The following is an 18,001-nucleotide window of genomic DNA, read 5'->3' on the forward strand; positions in this document are numbered from 1 at the left end:
AACAAATAAACAGCTTATCCTAATGCCTCTGAAAGGTAAAAAACGCAAATGAAATATGATCCATGCCAAACCACTAGACTATGATATTTCTAATGAAAAATATTGACTTGGAAAATTTTTTGTAAGAATGGGTTCCCCCCCTCCCCCATCGGGACCCCCACGTAATTAATGAATGGCAGCTTTTCCAGAAAAGATTTCAAGCTTTGCCTAAGAGAAAAATATTTAGTGACTAGATAACTGCTGTTAAATGCAGAGAGGAAAGGAAAAGAAGAGGGTATGGCATCCATTAACTTTTAGAAAAATTAAAATAGCCAGTGATTAAAATGACTCTCAGATATGGTTTTCAATCCCGTAGGATTTTGGGATAAGGAGTCGATCACCCTGGATTGTCTTAATTCTTCTAAAAGTTAAGATTTTAATGTAAAATGGAAAACTTTGTGCTTTTTCTGAGAAGGACCGCCTTTGTCACTTGAATTAGTTTTCTTAAATTCCATACACCAATTGTATAGTACTACAAAGTCCTTATTACTACTAGTTCCTAATTAGGAACTATTGTTTGAACTTTTTAGGGCTTAATTTTGCTACCAATAGGTCCTAACAAACCATCGCTTGTATGGGATAAGGATTAGTGCATTTTCACATCAAAAATATTGCACTTGATGAAAACACAGGCTGTGACTCCATTGAAGTTGGTTTTTACCGAGATTCTGAAATGTGAACATTTAGTAAAATACCCCATAAATTTTATCACCTTCTGAAAGAGATTTTCCTTTTCCTTTTTTTGATCTAAGATAGCAAATTTTGTACAAAACCAATGTCTATTTGATTTGTGTGTATTGCTATAAACAATTTAACTTGCATAGAGGACACCCTCAATGCCTCATTAACTTTGGTTGCTGTATCAGTGCAGTTGATTTGTTACAGCAGGGGATGAACGCTGGTTTCCATAAGTCGCAGTCTGAGTAAAAAGTTTAGATTCCTTCGCTAATTTTACCTAAAGAGATATTCAAAAAACTTGAGCAGCAGGGAAAATAACATGCAACTAAATAAGCAAGAAAATAAATTAGAAACAAGGTATACTTAGATCTTTTTATTGAACATGGGATGTTACATTAAGTATGGCCTCACTGTAAAAAATGAAATAATAGAATAATGAAATTTTTATTATATTAGAATTTATAAATGTAATTTATGGATAACAGGGGGGAAATGAACAAAATATATTCGCTAAAATTATTTACAAACTGGAGGGTATGTGGGAGTAATGAAAAAATGATGCGTGTCCTGAAAGACGTTTTCTTCAGAATGTTGATTGATCATGATGAAGTTTTAGAAAAAGATCTAAAAACATTAATATAAACAAATGAATATGATAATGTATATAAAGAGGCTCTGACAAGTACAAAGTTAAAACCTGCATTCACATATTTTGTACTAATTTACCACTTGATAAAATAGTTCATTTTAGAATATCATGCAGCACTTCCACAAAGAACACTGCATATAGAACTAGCTTTACAATGTTCAAAAAACCTACTTGGTCAATTATCACTATATGTCACTATTTACAGGACTGTTACATATACAAGCAAGCACATTCAAAACACAGATGAGAAAAGTTGGCTCTGGAAGATGCAAACGCCAGAACGACAATGCATCCATCTCTTACAGCTTGTTCTTTGGTATGTGCAGCAATATGACTCGGCTGTCTATGTTTGCACTTCATTTTTTCATCAAAAACGAAAGAGGGGAGAAATTTTTTTGATTTTACGGGCACTATCTGTAAAGCACAACACTTTGTCCAAACAGATGAAATGCGAGTCGGAGCTGCAGGACATAAAATCACATGACCCATGTCGGAGAAATTCAAAAATTTCACACGGCAGATACTTGGGTTTCATCATCTGAAAGAAGATAAATCTGTTATAACCAGCACAAAATTGAATACTAATTTGGAATTTAATTTAAAAAAAAATTCGGAACAAAGCTCCAAAGCTTATAAGTTTTGGGAGTCTACCTGTTTTTAACCCCTTTTTATTCCAAGTGTTTTTTATGTACATGGTGTTTTATAAAACATGGGCAAAACTTTCAGCAAGGATAGTACATATCCAAGCAACTTTTATCATAGAATGCACGGTCAAAATTGAAAGGCACTGGCTAATTAGGAAACATAGCACAAGACATTAAAACCCCATTTCTGCTCCATGCAAATATGATTGGGGGGAAGAAGAACTGGTGTGCAAAATTTTACCTAGATCAATACATAAAAGCTGCTGATCCAAGTGCAGGTGTGGAAGGTATTTCATTTACCCTTTCACTTATAGCTTCTTATAGTCAGTCTTGTATAATACAGAGGAACGCATGAACTGCGTTCGCAGAAAATTTTTGGCTCTGCAGAAACTTTACAGACTACAGAACGGTCTCTATTGGTGAATCCTGCTGTAAATGGAGTTTCAATGCTTTTGCATTGAGAGACAGAGAGAAACTAGTATGTTGTGGCCATCACGAAACTTTCTTCTATACCTTTCTTGTGAATTCTGATCAATCCCTATGCTTGAAGAGAATGCAATATTCCCAGCAGCAACAAAAAAAAAAAAAAAAACCTGACGGCCGTTCGAATTCCTGAATTCCCACAAAAGCAAAGCAAAGAACGACTTGAAAGTTATTTTAAAAGCCTTGCTTGAATTAATTAGATGTTTTATTTGTTAACAAACATTATATGGCAACAGTTATTAATTTTAAATCATTGCAATAACATTTCCGATTATTTCCCAAAAATTAAAATCACGTGAAATAAGCAGACGACAGTATTACAATTTATCTTTCTTATTGTTGCATTTATAAAGCTATTTTTATTTACACAAAAAAAAAAAAAAAAATCAGCCCCCCATGGAGCAATTCGCGCCAAAATTGAAACAACGCCTATTTACAAATAGATTCACATTTATTCCAAATTTCATCCAGAACGTAGCATTACTTCTTGAGATATGGCACTCACAATGCAAAAAAAAAAACATTCGATTGCGCAACCTCCTTTTCAGCTTTTGACACCGAAATAAAATCAGCTCTTGTACCCACTAAGGGCTACTTGCCGATAAATTTTTCTTTCATTCCGTTCATTATTTCTTGAGATACAGCAGTCACAATTGACAACAAAAAACATTCTATAGCTCAACCCCCGTTTGAGTTATTGACACCAAAATTGAATCAGCACCTGTTTCTGTTAATGGCAACATATGGACCAAATTTTGTTTGATTCCGCCAGTTACTTCCTGAGGAATAGCAAGCACGCGTAACTCAAAAAACGTCCCATTGCTCCACCCCCCTTGGAGGAATTCGTGCCAAAAACCAATGGGCACAAGTTCACATAGGGGCACATATGTGTACCAAATTTCGTTCGATTTCATGCAGTAGTTTTTGCTGTAGAGCGGCCACAAAAAACTGGTCACATACACACATACATACACACACACATACACACAGACAGACATTTTCCAAAAACAGTCTAAATGGACTCAGCACACTTCAAAATGTTCGAATCCTTCAAAATTCGAAAATTTGCACGAATCCAATACTTTCTTCTATATATAGTCGGTGGAGTTTGTGCAAAAACATTTCACTTCCGGATACCAGCATGAAATTTTGTACAGCACTTATGTTCATATAAGAGAGCAAAAAAACGCCGGGAGGCAATCGATTGGAGGTCAAGACCCCCTGTGGTGACGTCATCAAAATGGCCGCCATGTATCGGTTAATACGTCGGTTTAACTGCTTAAAACTCCATAATAGGTCATATTTTTGTAAAATTCAAATACATTATCTGAAAGTCGTTTAAAAAAGCTCTTCAATAGAGCTTAGTTTTATTTTCTACTAACGGTACCCGCACGGCTTTGCTCGTAGTAGAAAAATTAAAAGGTCATTTCATTCGCCTGTATATTTACAAACAATGAATGATGAATTTTTCCCCAATTTGCGATGTTAATTTGCTCGGCCATTTTACGGTTCCTTCCTTCCTCAGTTGCACGACAGCCCTGGGTTGGCCCTGGCCTTCTTAACATTTTTTATGTTACCGTTCCACGTTATGATAATTTTGTAATTTACTCGTCCACGATATGATAATTTGCTCGGTAAAATGTTCTTAAAATTGAAAAAGAAAAAGAACAAAATCGAATTTTCGAAAAATCGCTTCGAGGTGCACACCCCCATGCTACAAACAAATTCTCTGCCACATTTCATGAAAATCGGCCGAACAGTTTAGGTGCTATGCTCGTCACAGAGAAACATCCGGACAGATATCCCGACAGATATCCAGACAAACTTTGAGCTTTATTATTAGTAAAGAAGACAAATAGTTTAATAATTATTACAGTATCAACGTGAAAATTGATAGGAAAACAATGACTTTCCTGTGTTCTGCAATATTGGAGTAAAACTTTTACTGTAATACCTGCATTATAAAAGAACCTTCCCAGTTTCATTAAATTTAAATTTGCATTTCATGTTCAAAATGGATCGAGAACTTAATTATTAATGCTATCGTATAATAAAACAATTTTGTTAAAATGCTTACATTTTAAACATATAAGAGAAATAGACGAAAATTACATGTTTTAATAACAAAGAAAAAGTAGCTGTTATAACGAAAACAGTAATTAATAAGTTTTTTTAAGGAACGTTTTACGTATTGCACTAACCCTCACAACTACAAAGAAGTGTACAATTCAGACCTGATCTGACGCATCGACAGCGTGTAGACAACTCTTTGCACTTGCATGATATAAGTTCCTGTAATTTCTGCATTGTTATTTTGGGGTGTGCATACCAAAGAGGTTCAAATTCTTCACCGATTTTTTTCCATCCCCACTGATATGGATCCAAGAGCTGAAAATTTTGCTGAAGACATTTTGTCCGTAGTAAACACTGCAATATTGTTCTCTTAAGGTGATGCAGAAAAACGTTGCTAGATGCTGGAATACAATCAACTGGTCTGTTTTGCTGGGTGAAGAAAATTCTCCTAGCCTCATTTACGGTTTCCATTGAGCTTGTTGAATGATGCGTCAAGACTACGAAGCGCTGAATAAGTAGAAAATGCTCATCTTCTTCATTAATGCTCTCAGGTACTTTAGTATAGTACAAAAAAACTTTGTCAACATCTCTAATTGCCATCCACATTTTCCATGCAGTACCTAGTTTTACCAATGCTGGCAAAACTAGACACCGTGTGCTCATGTAAAGGGATGGGAAAAAGGTAGAAGATCTGTAACACCTTGTGGAACTTTAAGGTGCAAAACGTGAATGGGAAGATACCGTAGATATTTTCCACTTCCATACTCCACACATAGCTCTTGCAGTTTCGGAACTCGGAACATAGCAATCACTACATCATCACTGTCAACAGTTTTCACGGTGATCTTTACATGACCCAAGTATTCTATTGCATGCTGCACATAGAGGAATAGCCTCGCACCGGCTTCTTCATGGGAAACGGGAAACATGGTTTCAAAATTGTTCTTGACTGAAGCAATTGCTGTGTCTTTGTACGAGCATACAACCTGCTTCCCATCTCGTAGATCCATCTTCACGAGATTTTCTGCCAAAAATTCGAAAAGCTCCACTTTATTTTTATCTTTCGCAAGAAATTTAGTAAATGACTTCGGTATCAAAACATTGGATTTAATACTTATTCTTGGTCCAGATCCTCTCCATTGTCTCGTGTTGCTTTTCAAACTTCCTTTTGAATACCAGTCAAAAACCAAATCTACCCTATGAACACTTTTTCGTCTCATTAATATGTACGGCTTCATAATCTGATCGCAGTATTATTGGACAGTTCGAGCAGACAGAGGAACAAGCATGTGAATCAGTGCAGCACCATCAATGAACAATTTAGTTCCGGAATAGCCGTCAAAACCAGTCCAGTTGATTAAACGATACAAGAAACTACGCCGGACTTTTTTCTTGATTTCCTAAATTTGCCAAGATTGGATATAGAAGGTAGACACGAGCTGTTTTCATGAGAAAAAAAATTCTTTTACATCCATTTGAATTGGTTGGCAGGCAACATATAGCTTAGCAAAAAGAGTGCTGCCCCTCCTCAAATTAACAATGTTTTTCTTGTCTTTGGACTGAACAGAAATATTTTTCTGCTCATCAAGAGGAGATTGTTTCTTTTAATAACATCATGTATGGATAATTTTCTTAACACTAAGCGATCTTCTACAAATGTATTGAATTGACTTGCGTTAACATCACAGCAATGGCACTTTCTTCCGAGAGAATAATTTTGTTGCTGTTTACTGTAGGTAAATCGTCATCTTCGAAAGGATTCCCGTGTTCTTCAAATGTTTCAACTAGGCTGGAAACATGAATTTCATACCAAATAAAAAAGCTTCTAGAATCTTCATGTATCTAGTATCTAGCTTTTCAGTAGTGACGTCAGACTTTTGGCTCTGATTTTCTTCAAACTCCCCAATCAGGCACACAACTTCCGGTCCAGCAACCATCCATTGTATTAATGACGCCTCAGGACTTAAACGTGATAGATTAGTTGATGATTTTTAAATTAATTTGTTGTTTTGCTCATGCAAATGGTCGTGTGCCATCCTGGAAAATTTCCTCTCAGTTTTGGAGCCAGATATATTTTTCCTATGAAACTCTTGAAAAATAGCTGGATGCATCTCTACTGCTTCAAATTGCACAGAAATACTGAAGACCATCGGGCATAATTTGTATGATCAAACCAAACATCCATGGACATATGTTCTCAAGAGTGACAGTAAAGTCTGAGAAATTTCCTTGACGAATAGTACGCATCAGATTTAAAAGTATGCATTCTAGCTCCATGGTGATCTTTCAGTAAACTGAGGCGATTCTTCTGATCTTCGCTTAACCCAGTCTGTATATATTTTGTTTATATCTCTTTTCGATTTTGAAACGCTTTCTCTAACAGAACTTGGAAAGTGGTTACTGCAAAATCGTGAGCGTGTCGACTTCACTTCACATGCGAAACTTTTTGTGTTCTTTCTGCTCTTCCTGATGTTGTAACATGAACTTCTACTAGGAGTTCAGTTTATCCACTTCCTTCAATTCATGTACCTATTGCAGATAAAACAGCCATTTCTATATGTGAAGACCACCTAACATGACCAACATTTTATCTTCGCCATACTCATTCAGCATAGCCCACTGAATAGATTTTAGCAGGGGTAGATGGGATCTAGATTACAAACATTCTATTCATTAAATATTTTACTTTTTCAAAAGCACATGAAAGAAATGATTGCAAGCTATGTTAGTATTTTGAGGTCACATGGACCAAATGAAGGAGAAAAATTTATTCTAAAAAATATTGAGAGTTTTAAATACGTTTTGTTTATTGTAAAGGACGTAAAGGAATGAATACAAGTTATATATATATATATATATATATATGAGAATTTTAATGCTAGATGGAACCAACAATTGAAGTTATCGATTTCAATCCGTGTAATAGAATTATATGACTCACCTTAATTTGATATTATTTGCTACAGCATTAACCAGTCAAATATTCAGTTATTGAAAATTATATCTGAATAATAAACATATCACTATGGAATTAATTATTGCTGAGAACAGCAGAACTGGAAAGAAACGAGCTAGGCGGACTACAATCCAAAGTTACAGCTTGTTGGCGGGAAAAAAATCGAGTAGTCGTTCTGATTTTTGCCGCTAGACGGCAAACGTTCGCACTTGCAGGAGAAGTGAATTATTGTGTGACAATACATCTATGTATTTAATCCGATAAGGAATTTTTAATTAAAAGTTTCAGAGCGGGTTAGATGAGGTGAAACAGTTGGAATAGTTCAATGAGAATGCACCCCCCTCCCGCCTCATGTAATTACGTTTTTGCAGTGAAATTTTTAAAACTATTTACTAAGGGGGGGGGGGGAGGAGAGAGAACAAATGCATATTTTTATAGTTTATTTTAGAGCTTTTATTTAGTGTACCTATTTTTTACGGAAGAATGATTTCTAATGGCGTTTTGAGCAGTTAAACGAAACTTTTCACCTTTTCACGACGGAAATTTGGATGACCGAAATTTTAATAACTCTAAAACTACTTGTTTTAAGAGGAAAAATCAATCTCTGTTAAATAGATCTTTTAAAGCTCTTTCAGATGATACACATTCATATCACAATATACAGATCTATAATGTAGTTCTAAGCAGTCAAACGTACGTACTCACCTTTCCAGACGGCCATTTTGATGACGTTAATTGTAATAACTCTTAAACAATTAGTGATAGGAAAAAAATCCAATCACTATTAAATAGCTCTTTTAAAGCGCTTTTAAATGATATACTTTAATATCGCAATATTGATCCATAATAGAGTTTTAAGCAGTTAAACTAACGTACTTCTCTTAATAAGGCGGCCATTTTGATGACGTCATCACAGGGGGTTCATGACCTCTGATCAAATGCCTCCCGGCGGATTTTTGTTCTTAGATATGTACATAAGCATTGTGCAAAATTTCAGACTGGTATCCGGAAGTGAAATGTTTTGGGTATTTTTGTCACAAACTCTACGGACTAATACTAGATATAGAAGAAAGTAAAAAAGCACAGATAATCAGTCCGCTCCTCATCATTTTAAAACTTTTTTAACAGATAATAATGCAGGAAAGCTTAATTTGAAACAAAGAAGTTGTTTGTTGATTTGTTTACAAAACCAAATATCTTCATAAAAGTTTCAAGTAATAAGCAGGTAGTTAATGTTTTATCAGATCTACATGAACTTTTTCACAAAAAATTATAATAATGATCATGTGATGTTTGGCAAAAATATAGTTGAGGCAGTTTTCTTCAGTTGGTGAGAAGTAAGCATAAACTATATGTTATTGCAAAAAAAAAAAAAATTAAATTATTTTTTTCCCGCCCTTTTCAAATTTTAATATAAATTAAGGGTGAAGTAGGCAAAATAATTATTTGCAGAAAGCTTTTCATTTTATCTAAGTCTGCTTAATAGTATGCAGCCCTTCACTAATAGGGAAAAGGCATTGTTTTAAAGAAACTGGAAATGGCTACAAATTCAATGACTGTACAAAGTGGTTTCTCTTAACTATCTGGACATCATTTTTCTGGAAGATTGAGAAGATAGTCCTCTAATTTAACCACCAAACTCATCAGACGCGCGTTACAAGTCTCTCTCTTCTTTTTTTTTTTTTTCTACGAACAGCAGAAGACCCTTATAACCCTTATAAATTAAATCTGAGGAAGACCTCATTGCCAGATCTTCATTTTCGTCTGCCATTAGCTAAAGTTTTATAATATTTTCTTTGCCCTTGTACCGTATGCAGTGCCATTTCTGGGCATTGTTTTGAACACTTATTTATAACCGTAGCAATCAAGGCTTTTGTAAAGTAATCATATTGTTTTTGCCTTCAGGCGCTTTCTAGCACCTTAGTGTTGAAATTCTGATTCTTCTTTTTATGATGCAAGGGTTCTTAACCTTTCAGGTTCTGTTCGCCCTTTAGAACATTCATTATTATAAGCTCCTGTCTCCCCCCTATTAGACCACCGGATGCAGTCAATACAATTGTACAATCACAATTTAAAGTTAAAGCTAGTTAAAGTCGGTTATTACTTAAAAATATAGATAATTATGTACATAAAATAACATATTTCTGCTCATAACTTTATGCTGAACATTTCAATTGTTGAAAAGGCTATAAATTATTGGAACTTTGGGTCAATTTTAATGTCTATCTTTGCTCGATATTTTGACCAAATGTTTTTCATGCTATAAAATACAGATTTGCAAGAATATATGGATCAAAACTGCACTTTCCTTCAAAAGCAGTGATAATATCAAAAATATTTACATGTGACCTTAAAATTGAATAAATTAGAGTTCGTTTTTCTTTTTTACTTTTATTTTTGGAATACATTAACACCCCCTTAATTTTTTCTAGGTGCCCCCAATGTGTATAATCCACTCTTAACATTTTGGTTACTTTTTATGAAACACCCAGCATATGTATTTAAATCCCGAAAATCAAGAACCAAGTAAACATCAGGAGTTTACTGAAAAATTTAGAAAAGTTGGCACATAGAAGAAAAGAGCATTCATTGATACGTGAACTTACCATCATCATCTGGGTCTGTCACATCCCCGTAGTAATTGTTACTTCCTTCTAAACTGTGTGCTCTCCCAAGCACCATTTGCCTGCTCCGGGCAGCCATCTGAGCCGCAATGGAATAATCGGGAGGTCGTTGGGAACGTGGGTAGGGAGGAGGTGCACTTCTTGGAGGAGGAGGGGGAGGGAGCACATGTGTTGTATGTGGTACTACTGGAAAAAAAAAAGAAAAGCTCTATTTAACTAAAATTACTATAAATTTGTTCTACTTCAAAATGGTTAAAATCTAGACATATTTGTTTGATGGGATCCCCATAAAGAAATATAAAATATCCTTCTTTTAAGGGGGGGGGGATGAGTTATGCAATTCATCCAAAGAAGTTCACTGCTGTACATTCCTGAAAACTCAGATCTTGATAATCTGACCAAATCTAGAAAACTTGGCCACAGTCAGTCAGGCAAGAAAGAAAAAATCATATTGCGTGTGCATTTCCAAAAACTCATCCACTTTTCAGTCCACATTAGGCAGAGTTTTCAAAACTCCGTGATATTTGGAAACTATGAATACAATTAGGTCATTTTTTAGATTTTGTGGAAAATTTAAAGTTTAGTTTAGTTGATTTTTCTTTTCTTCTCTAATACAAAACAAAAGTTGGGCCCCAAAATTTAAAAAAGAGTTCAAACTAGCTTCTTGAATCAAGTGTTTTCAAACCCTTTCGAACAGCAATGATGCATAGATTGCTAGGCCCATACTCAATTTTAGAAATAAAAATGAAGAAAAAATTGCTTGAGGAGTTCTGAAGGAGAGAACAAGAAGTTACAGGGGTGAAACTGATCTATCTATCAAAGCCTTGAAAAGTGATACATGCACATAAAACAGAACGGAGCAGGGCATGGTGCAACTTAAAGTGGAAAAATATTTTCATAGCATGTTTCTTGAAGAAAAAAACATTTTGATAAGCTACTGGAGAAGAATAATAATTAATAATACATTCTATGTTCTATCATTAAAAATATCTTTGTAGTAATGGCCACTACGTATGACAGTATACAAATGGAAATGACAAAATCTGCTTCATTAAAATTAATCACATATGTACTTCATCTCAATTTAGTACAATACAAAGTGTTTAGTTACATTTAAAAAAAGAAATATAGTAAATAATGCACAATTGTATTAAGTCTTTTATAGCGAAACAATAATACATTTTTAATTATTATTGAAGTTCTTCATTAAATTAATTGCTATTACCTCAAAAAGGAAAATTCTTACAAAATAATCTTTTTCAATAAAGGACAAAACTTTCAGTCCTGTGGCTGTTCTGCATTATTTGGAGGTTCTACTGTATTATGTTGCAAAAAAACTTGGAAAGGGAAAAAGAATCAATAATATGTATATAATTTAAGTAAACAAATAAATACAAAAAAAAAAAAAGTATAATGAGAGCAAAATGTTGAAATTATAACTTAAAATTGTTTTAGAAACATGACAAAATCAGAGTTTAAAATTTGGCTCAATTTTCTGAAAAAGTAATAGAAATTTTTACCTTGAGCTCCTGGTATTGTGGGCATGACACTCATATGAGGGAATGATCGCATACGCACTACTGGAGGTGAGTGAGATACTAAAAGAAAAATTAGTACATTAGTGTTTCATTGAAAAATATAATTTACTTAACTAATAAAAATATTATCAAATTAATTTTGCACTTCCATAGCAGATAAGACGTACAACAAAATATCCAATTTGAATAAGTGAAACGATAATAATTAAGAATGATTTCTATACAGTGTTTATGGTAGGAATCTAATAAAATTTTAGGATTCATAGATAAAACAAAGATTTAACCCCATGCTGTAATATTTATCAATATCAAAAAAAAAAAAAAAATTATTTTACCATGCTCTGAAATCATTCTACTTTGATGCATCACACTTCCATTAACGTTAAATCTCATTGCAAAATTTCTAATCATGTCACCTTTATAGTGACTTGGTTAGAAAATAATTTCCATCATTTTACCAGCTTGGCAATATTTGTGATTTTACGGTGCGACGTTAGAAAGTTATTTAATGGGAGAAAATTGCATGAGTTTGAATTTTCAATGCAAACAAGCATGATGAACTTTAATAAACATTTTTATTTACCGTTTTTATGCCTTTGATGCATTCATTTTGAAAAATGCAATCTATTTACATCCAATATGATAATCATATTTGATTCTTTTTTTCAAGCTAACTTCGTTTTATTAGGGTGCAAATAAATGAAAATTCTCTTTATTTCTGTTACAACGCTTATTTCAAGTTTTTTAAGCGAAATTCTATTTCCTTTCATGAGTCAAAAATTGCTGAATCAATGGTTTAATTTTATTTTTGCTTCCACTGTGTTGATAAATATTAATGATATGTTTATCATAGGCCTCTAAAATGCAATTCTAAAGTAATGTTACAAAAAATATCTTACAAGCCATTTTTATACTTTTGATACCTTCCTTCACTTTGAGGATTGCAATCGTTTTGCATCCGCTGTGGGTATTGAATTTTTTTAATTTTTGATGTTTAGTACGCTTTGTTAAGAGGAAAACAAATAAAATCTCCTCTCATTTTTTTTTTTTTTAAATTATGAAACTTATAAATTTTAAATGAAATTATGCGCTCTTTAGAGTGTGTTGGGTCAAAAAGTTAAATGCTGAACCCCAGCTTGATTTTTTTTTCCAATCATTTTAAATACCACACATATAACCTTTCTAGTATTATTTAACACAATTGATATTTGATGTGTGCCCATGTCCCAGAGGGCGATACCACTCCCCCCTCCCCTCAAATACTAGGCAAACCCTCAAGATGGATATACTCAACAGAAAAGAAGAAAACATCCAACTAAAAGTTTCAATGATGCAGTGTGCGCCATTTAAAAATATTGTTTTTACAATATTTTTTTTTTACAAAATTATTTCATTTTTCATAAAATTCATTGATTTTTCACAAAATGATTTGAATTTTCACAAAAAGGACTGTAAAAAAATCCTGGACAAACCCCTGCAAAAATGTGTTATATTTAGTCTGTTCTAGTAAGGTGAATCGTTAGTGTACTTGTCACAGTTGAGAGCAACCATAGCTGGAGCAAATATAACCTAGTAGCATCCTAATGCTGTAATTAGGATTTGTGTAGCCTTCTCAAAGCTGCTAGGTTAGGTTTGCCCCCAATTATAGATTAAAAATTAAAGAGATAGTTACCCATGTGCTGATTTCTTTGCTGTGGAGGGGAATTAGATGAACCTAGAGAACTGCTGCTATGGCTATCGAGGCTAGTAGCATGACCAGAATCTATTTCATACAAGGTGTGATGATGATAACTACCAGTACTGCTGCTATCGCTTGATGTCACAGAGCCTAAAAAAATGAGAAAAAGAAATTAAAATAAGAAAAAACTTCCAAAACTTGTGTTTAATAATCCTATCTGATGCTTATTCAACAAAAGTATTATTTATAGTTTGTTACCCCCAAAGGTTGTTAGAGAACTAACTTTATGTGTGTTTTATACCTTCACCTCATGTTGCCAAAATCAATAACTTATGACAATCCTAAAGAAAAAACTTTGTCTCATCATCAATACATTTTGATACTCCTCTAAGTTTAAAGGTTTTCCTCTAAAATTCAAATCTTAATTTTTCATAATTAGTAATAGTAATGTATCTAACTTCTATATTTATCATTTTGTAGTTATAGAGAAAATAAATGTTTAAATATTTCTACCTTTTTGTATTAAAAAATTAATGATTTTTTGGAAATAGAAAATTTGCAGTTTTAAAAAAGCCACTCCTACCAAGTCCTGTGTTGCTACTACCCAGACTGTAAGCAAATTCAACTTACTGTATTCTAACTAAGTTTTCAGATTAAGAATAAATTAATTTTTCTCAACTGGTTGTACAGTAAAACCTGTAAAATTGACCACCTGTCTAAGTTGACCGCTATTTTCATGCACGGAATTAGATCTATATCATAAAATTCAACCTCTATAAGTTGACCACTACTTTAGTGCACCGCAACTGGTCAACTTACACAGGTTTCACTGTATTTTTTTTTTAAATTGTTATTTATGACTTGACATGCATGCTAAAGTTTTCAAAACAGATGACTGCAAATTACTTGTCAGAAATGTAACAATTAGGAATCCCCCTTTAACTACAAAATGAAATTTTATATTCTTTTATTGGATCGTACACAAAAGAAGCTAACTTTTTTTTCTTAAACTCTGCATGCATTTTAACTTTTCCAGTTTTCTAGAATTATTCAGCAACATGGTATGATAAAAAATATTAAAATATTTGCACACACAACTCAAAACTATTAGCAGGTATCAAAAATAATATACAGTGAATATATAATATTTTTAGTATGATGCCTTTTGCTCCGCATCCATTCTTCCATGAAAGCAAAAGGGGAGTGTTTTTCTTTAATTCATGCACAAGCTTTGTAGACAACCAATGTTCAACATTTATTAAAAATTATTGGATGCTGCACATTTTCACATCTGCACTGTAGCAAATGTATCCCTAACAGATAAACTTTTTTCTTATATCAAAATCAAAACTTCCAAGGCTGCAGAAAACACGTAATAGATTGCATTTTGGCGTGCTAATAAGTGAGCTTATGCCATTAGAGACTTTTTTATGATTGGTACCAAAGCTCTTTCCAGAAGTGAAGTTTCACCCAATTCAGAGTTCACTGGAAAAAGAGCTTTTAGAAGAGACAAAGGAGAACGAAACCAACGAGGATATTGACATCAATGACATATGATCAAAGGCCTCTCACATTGAAAATTTTGAACCATTCCTTGGCAAATGAACTTTCCGATTTGTTAGAGAAGAAAGATAGATCCCATCATGGAAATGAGAGACCCAAGTGATCATGGATGTGTTAATGCCCCGCAAAGGAAAATAATTAATGACAGCCAAAAGAATATCATAATCAGCTCTTTTTAATAAACACTAAGTTAATTCCCATTTTCTATGTGCACGTTGTACATATGTATTCAAATAAATACTCATTAAACTTTCTATATTTATCTATCACTAGAATCTATTGAATAGAAGTCCTATTTGAACACTAATATTAAGTCTCAATTTACCAGCCATTCTCGTGGAACATACCCCGCCTTAAACAAGGAATTACTGTACTAAAAAAAATTGTCCAGTCGTAAAAGCACTTTGAAAGCATTTACCCGAGGTTTGAGATTTTCTCAAGGGGAGATTACTGAGGGCAGTCACGCTGGAGCTCTCTGCACTCAGATCTACGGGCAGGACAGAAGGATTTGCAGTGTCGCTGTGTGAGCGGCCGTGGCCTTGCCTCCCATCATGCTTTCTTCGAATGGCGTTCGGAGATGGAGATGGGGACAAGGAATGATGATGACGAGGAGGTTGGTGCGGACGTACTTTACTCTGATCCGAAAGTGCCAGCAGCTTCCGGACAGCTTGAGGAGAGTCGGCACCTGTAACAGAGCAACGTAGCCAGAAAAAAATACCATTACTTCTGTGCAGAAATTGTAAGTGACAGAATAAAAGTTATGACTTTGTACAACTGCAAAAATTTTGCAATCCTGTTTTGTGATTCAGTGCTTTCAATAAAAGTAGATTACTTAAATAATGCAATGTGTTGTTCAGTAACACAAAATTTACAAACATTGAACACTAGAATATAGATATTTTATACATACACACAGCTGCCAACTTTTTAAAATTCAAATAAGTAGCAGAGTTTTGCAGAGGTAGGGATGGGAGGAGTTGCAGGGGAGAACTTTAATAACAAATGTAAAGGAGGCAACGAATACTTTACGTTTTCATTTACAATGGGACGACAAGCAACAGTTTGTTTTGAAAAACTACTTAATATCTTACTTTTTATCATTTATAATGAAAAATTCACTTTGTTTAAATGAAAATTTGAAACTTCATTGAGCACAAAAGCAATGTCATCTAAATGAATTAAATAATGCGGATAATTACTGTAATGAATGAAATGTTTCCTAAGATTAAAAACAGATCATAATTTTTGGACATGTTTTCTTAGTGTTGTAGTTCAAGGCTGCAGTTTGTAGAAACTAATATTTTTACATAGCAGTTGGCAGCTCTGTACGTACACATTAGTGTGAGTGACAAAGGCAAATATAGAAAAATATTAGTTCGCATTCAGCAATTACTTGTTAGAAATGCAGTACTTTTAGTTCAGGCTTTTTTTCTAAAAACATTTTTTTGTTGTCACATATTATGCGTAAATAAGTGTTTCACTATAATTATGCAGCAATCTCTTAAAATTCACTTTCGGTATACGATGCTTCTTTTTTCATCCCATAAGTATGCAATGCAAAGCCTATTGAACAAAAGTACAAATTTTATTTTTAGTAAAAATATGAATTATTTATTGCATCGATCCAAACATTGCATAATAATAAAAAGCAACATGCACGGACCGCTGCAAATTGTTTTCTACTTTTGTTTTAGCATAATGAAGTATCATTCCAATTGATCAAAAAGTAAAAAGAAATTTAGTGCAACAGTAGCGAAGCCCTTGAAAATGTCACAAATACTGAAGGACAGAAGCATTTTCACTATTTTTTGAGTCAGAATTCAAAATCTGGAAAATTTTGAAATCCGGAAAGGTTGCAGTCCCGCCCATTCCGGATTTGGGGTCCCATACTGTAAACACACACAAGATGTGAAAGGAATTTCTTATCCAGTCCGTATTTCAAGCTATTCATAATAGATATCTTGTGCCTATTTTTGTGACCTAGTCACGAAAAAGATTCATGATTTTAAAGAACACTAGTCGAAATTGCTTTCAAAGTACTGGATCTGATGGTCTTGTAAAAGTTAGAGTGCATGGATGAGAGATGAATGATAATAAGTTCTTTGTAAGACTGTAAGATTAATGGAATTGCGGCTGCTTAAAAACAGACACCGTTTGGGGCTAACTGTGAACTTTTTTTTTGCTCAAACAGATAAGAGGAATAATTCCTCCAAAATTAAATTTTAAAGCTAAACGAATTAAAAATAAGGAAGACGGTGAATGTGACATGGAATATGTAATGTTAAAAGAAATACTGAATGTTTTCACTATGTATACAGGGAAACAACAAAATTATTTCAACTGGTTTCCAGGCCAACCCATTGGAAAATATTGTTTCACACACAAGGAAATTAAACTACTGATCTATCAAATAAATGAGACTTACCAAATTTTGGGCCAGCATTCAGAGATTTCTTCCCTTCAGATGTGCTACTCGTACTGCTTGTGGTTGATAGTGTGGGTGAAGGGTGTCGCTTCCTAGGCTGTTGGACTTGAGGTACAACAGGCATAGTCATTGGTACAGCTGTTGTTGGCTCGCATTCTAAAGACATTGTCCTGAGTTTTTCTTCATCGGAAATTACTTTTAAGTTGGCTAGATACGTTTTCACCCTGCGCACCATTTGAGCCTGCATAAAAAATTAAACAATTTTTTAAATCATAAAGTTTTAAGTGGCATTAGTAAGCTGATTTATTAATAAAGTGACTGTTTCATCAATTTTTCAAAACAGATGTAACTCAGCATAAGTAAGAAAGTAAGTAGTTTTCACTACCGAAAAAATTTAATTTGGCTCATTTTGCAATATAAGCTGAAGAAATCATAAAATGTGTTAACTATATATAAACTGAATTTTTAAATGATACGAAAAATGACACAGCACTTGAATTGAAATTCCATATCAAATAAGCACAGACTCTCACTATCAATAGTTTTTATTTTAAGTTTCAAATCTTGAATTAAAAAAAAAAACTTCCATGTAGAGCACAAAATTTGCTGTCAAAATTTGACATTATGGTTGATAAAAATTATTGTAACAAT

The 18,001-nt window shown here is 33.6% G+C and overlaps 1 protein-coding gene across 2 annotated transcripts in view; it reads right to left on the reverse strand.

Moving 5' to 3' along the window:
* Nucleotides 1–1,077: 1,077 nt before the first annotated feature.
* The window catches only part of LOC129226365 (rap guanine nucleotide exchange factor 2-like), a 458,437-nt gene continuing 441,513 nt past the window's right edge, over nt 1,078–18,001 (reverse strand). For both annotated transcript variants that reach the window (XM_054860968.1, XM_054860969.1), the window contains 6 exons: nt 17,351–17,591; nt 15,344–15,610; nt 13,357–13,512; nt 11,667–11,744; nt 10,129–10,332; nt 1,078–1,904 (listed from right to left, as the gene is read on the reverse strand). In XM_054860968.1, coding sequence (XP_054716943.1) covers nt 1,876–1,904; nt 10,129–10,332; nt 11,667–11,744; nt 13,357–13,512; nt 15,344–15,610; nt 17,351–17,591 — 975 coding nt within the window. In that variant the 3' untranslated portion in view covers nt 1,078–1,875. The remainder of the gene's footprint in view (nt 1,905–10,128; nt 10,333–11,666; nt 11,745–13,356; nt 13,513–15,343; nt 15,611–17,350; nt 17,592–18,001) is intronic.

The sequence above is a fragment of the Uloborus diversus genome, chromosome 7 (genome assembly GCF_026930045.1).
Source record: "Uloborus diversus isolate 005 chromosome 7, Udiv.v.3.1, whole genome shotgun sequence".
In the NCBI taxonomy this organism is placed as follows: Eukaryota; Metazoa; Arthropoda; class Arachnida; order Araneae; family Uloboridae; genus Uloborus; species Uloborus diversus.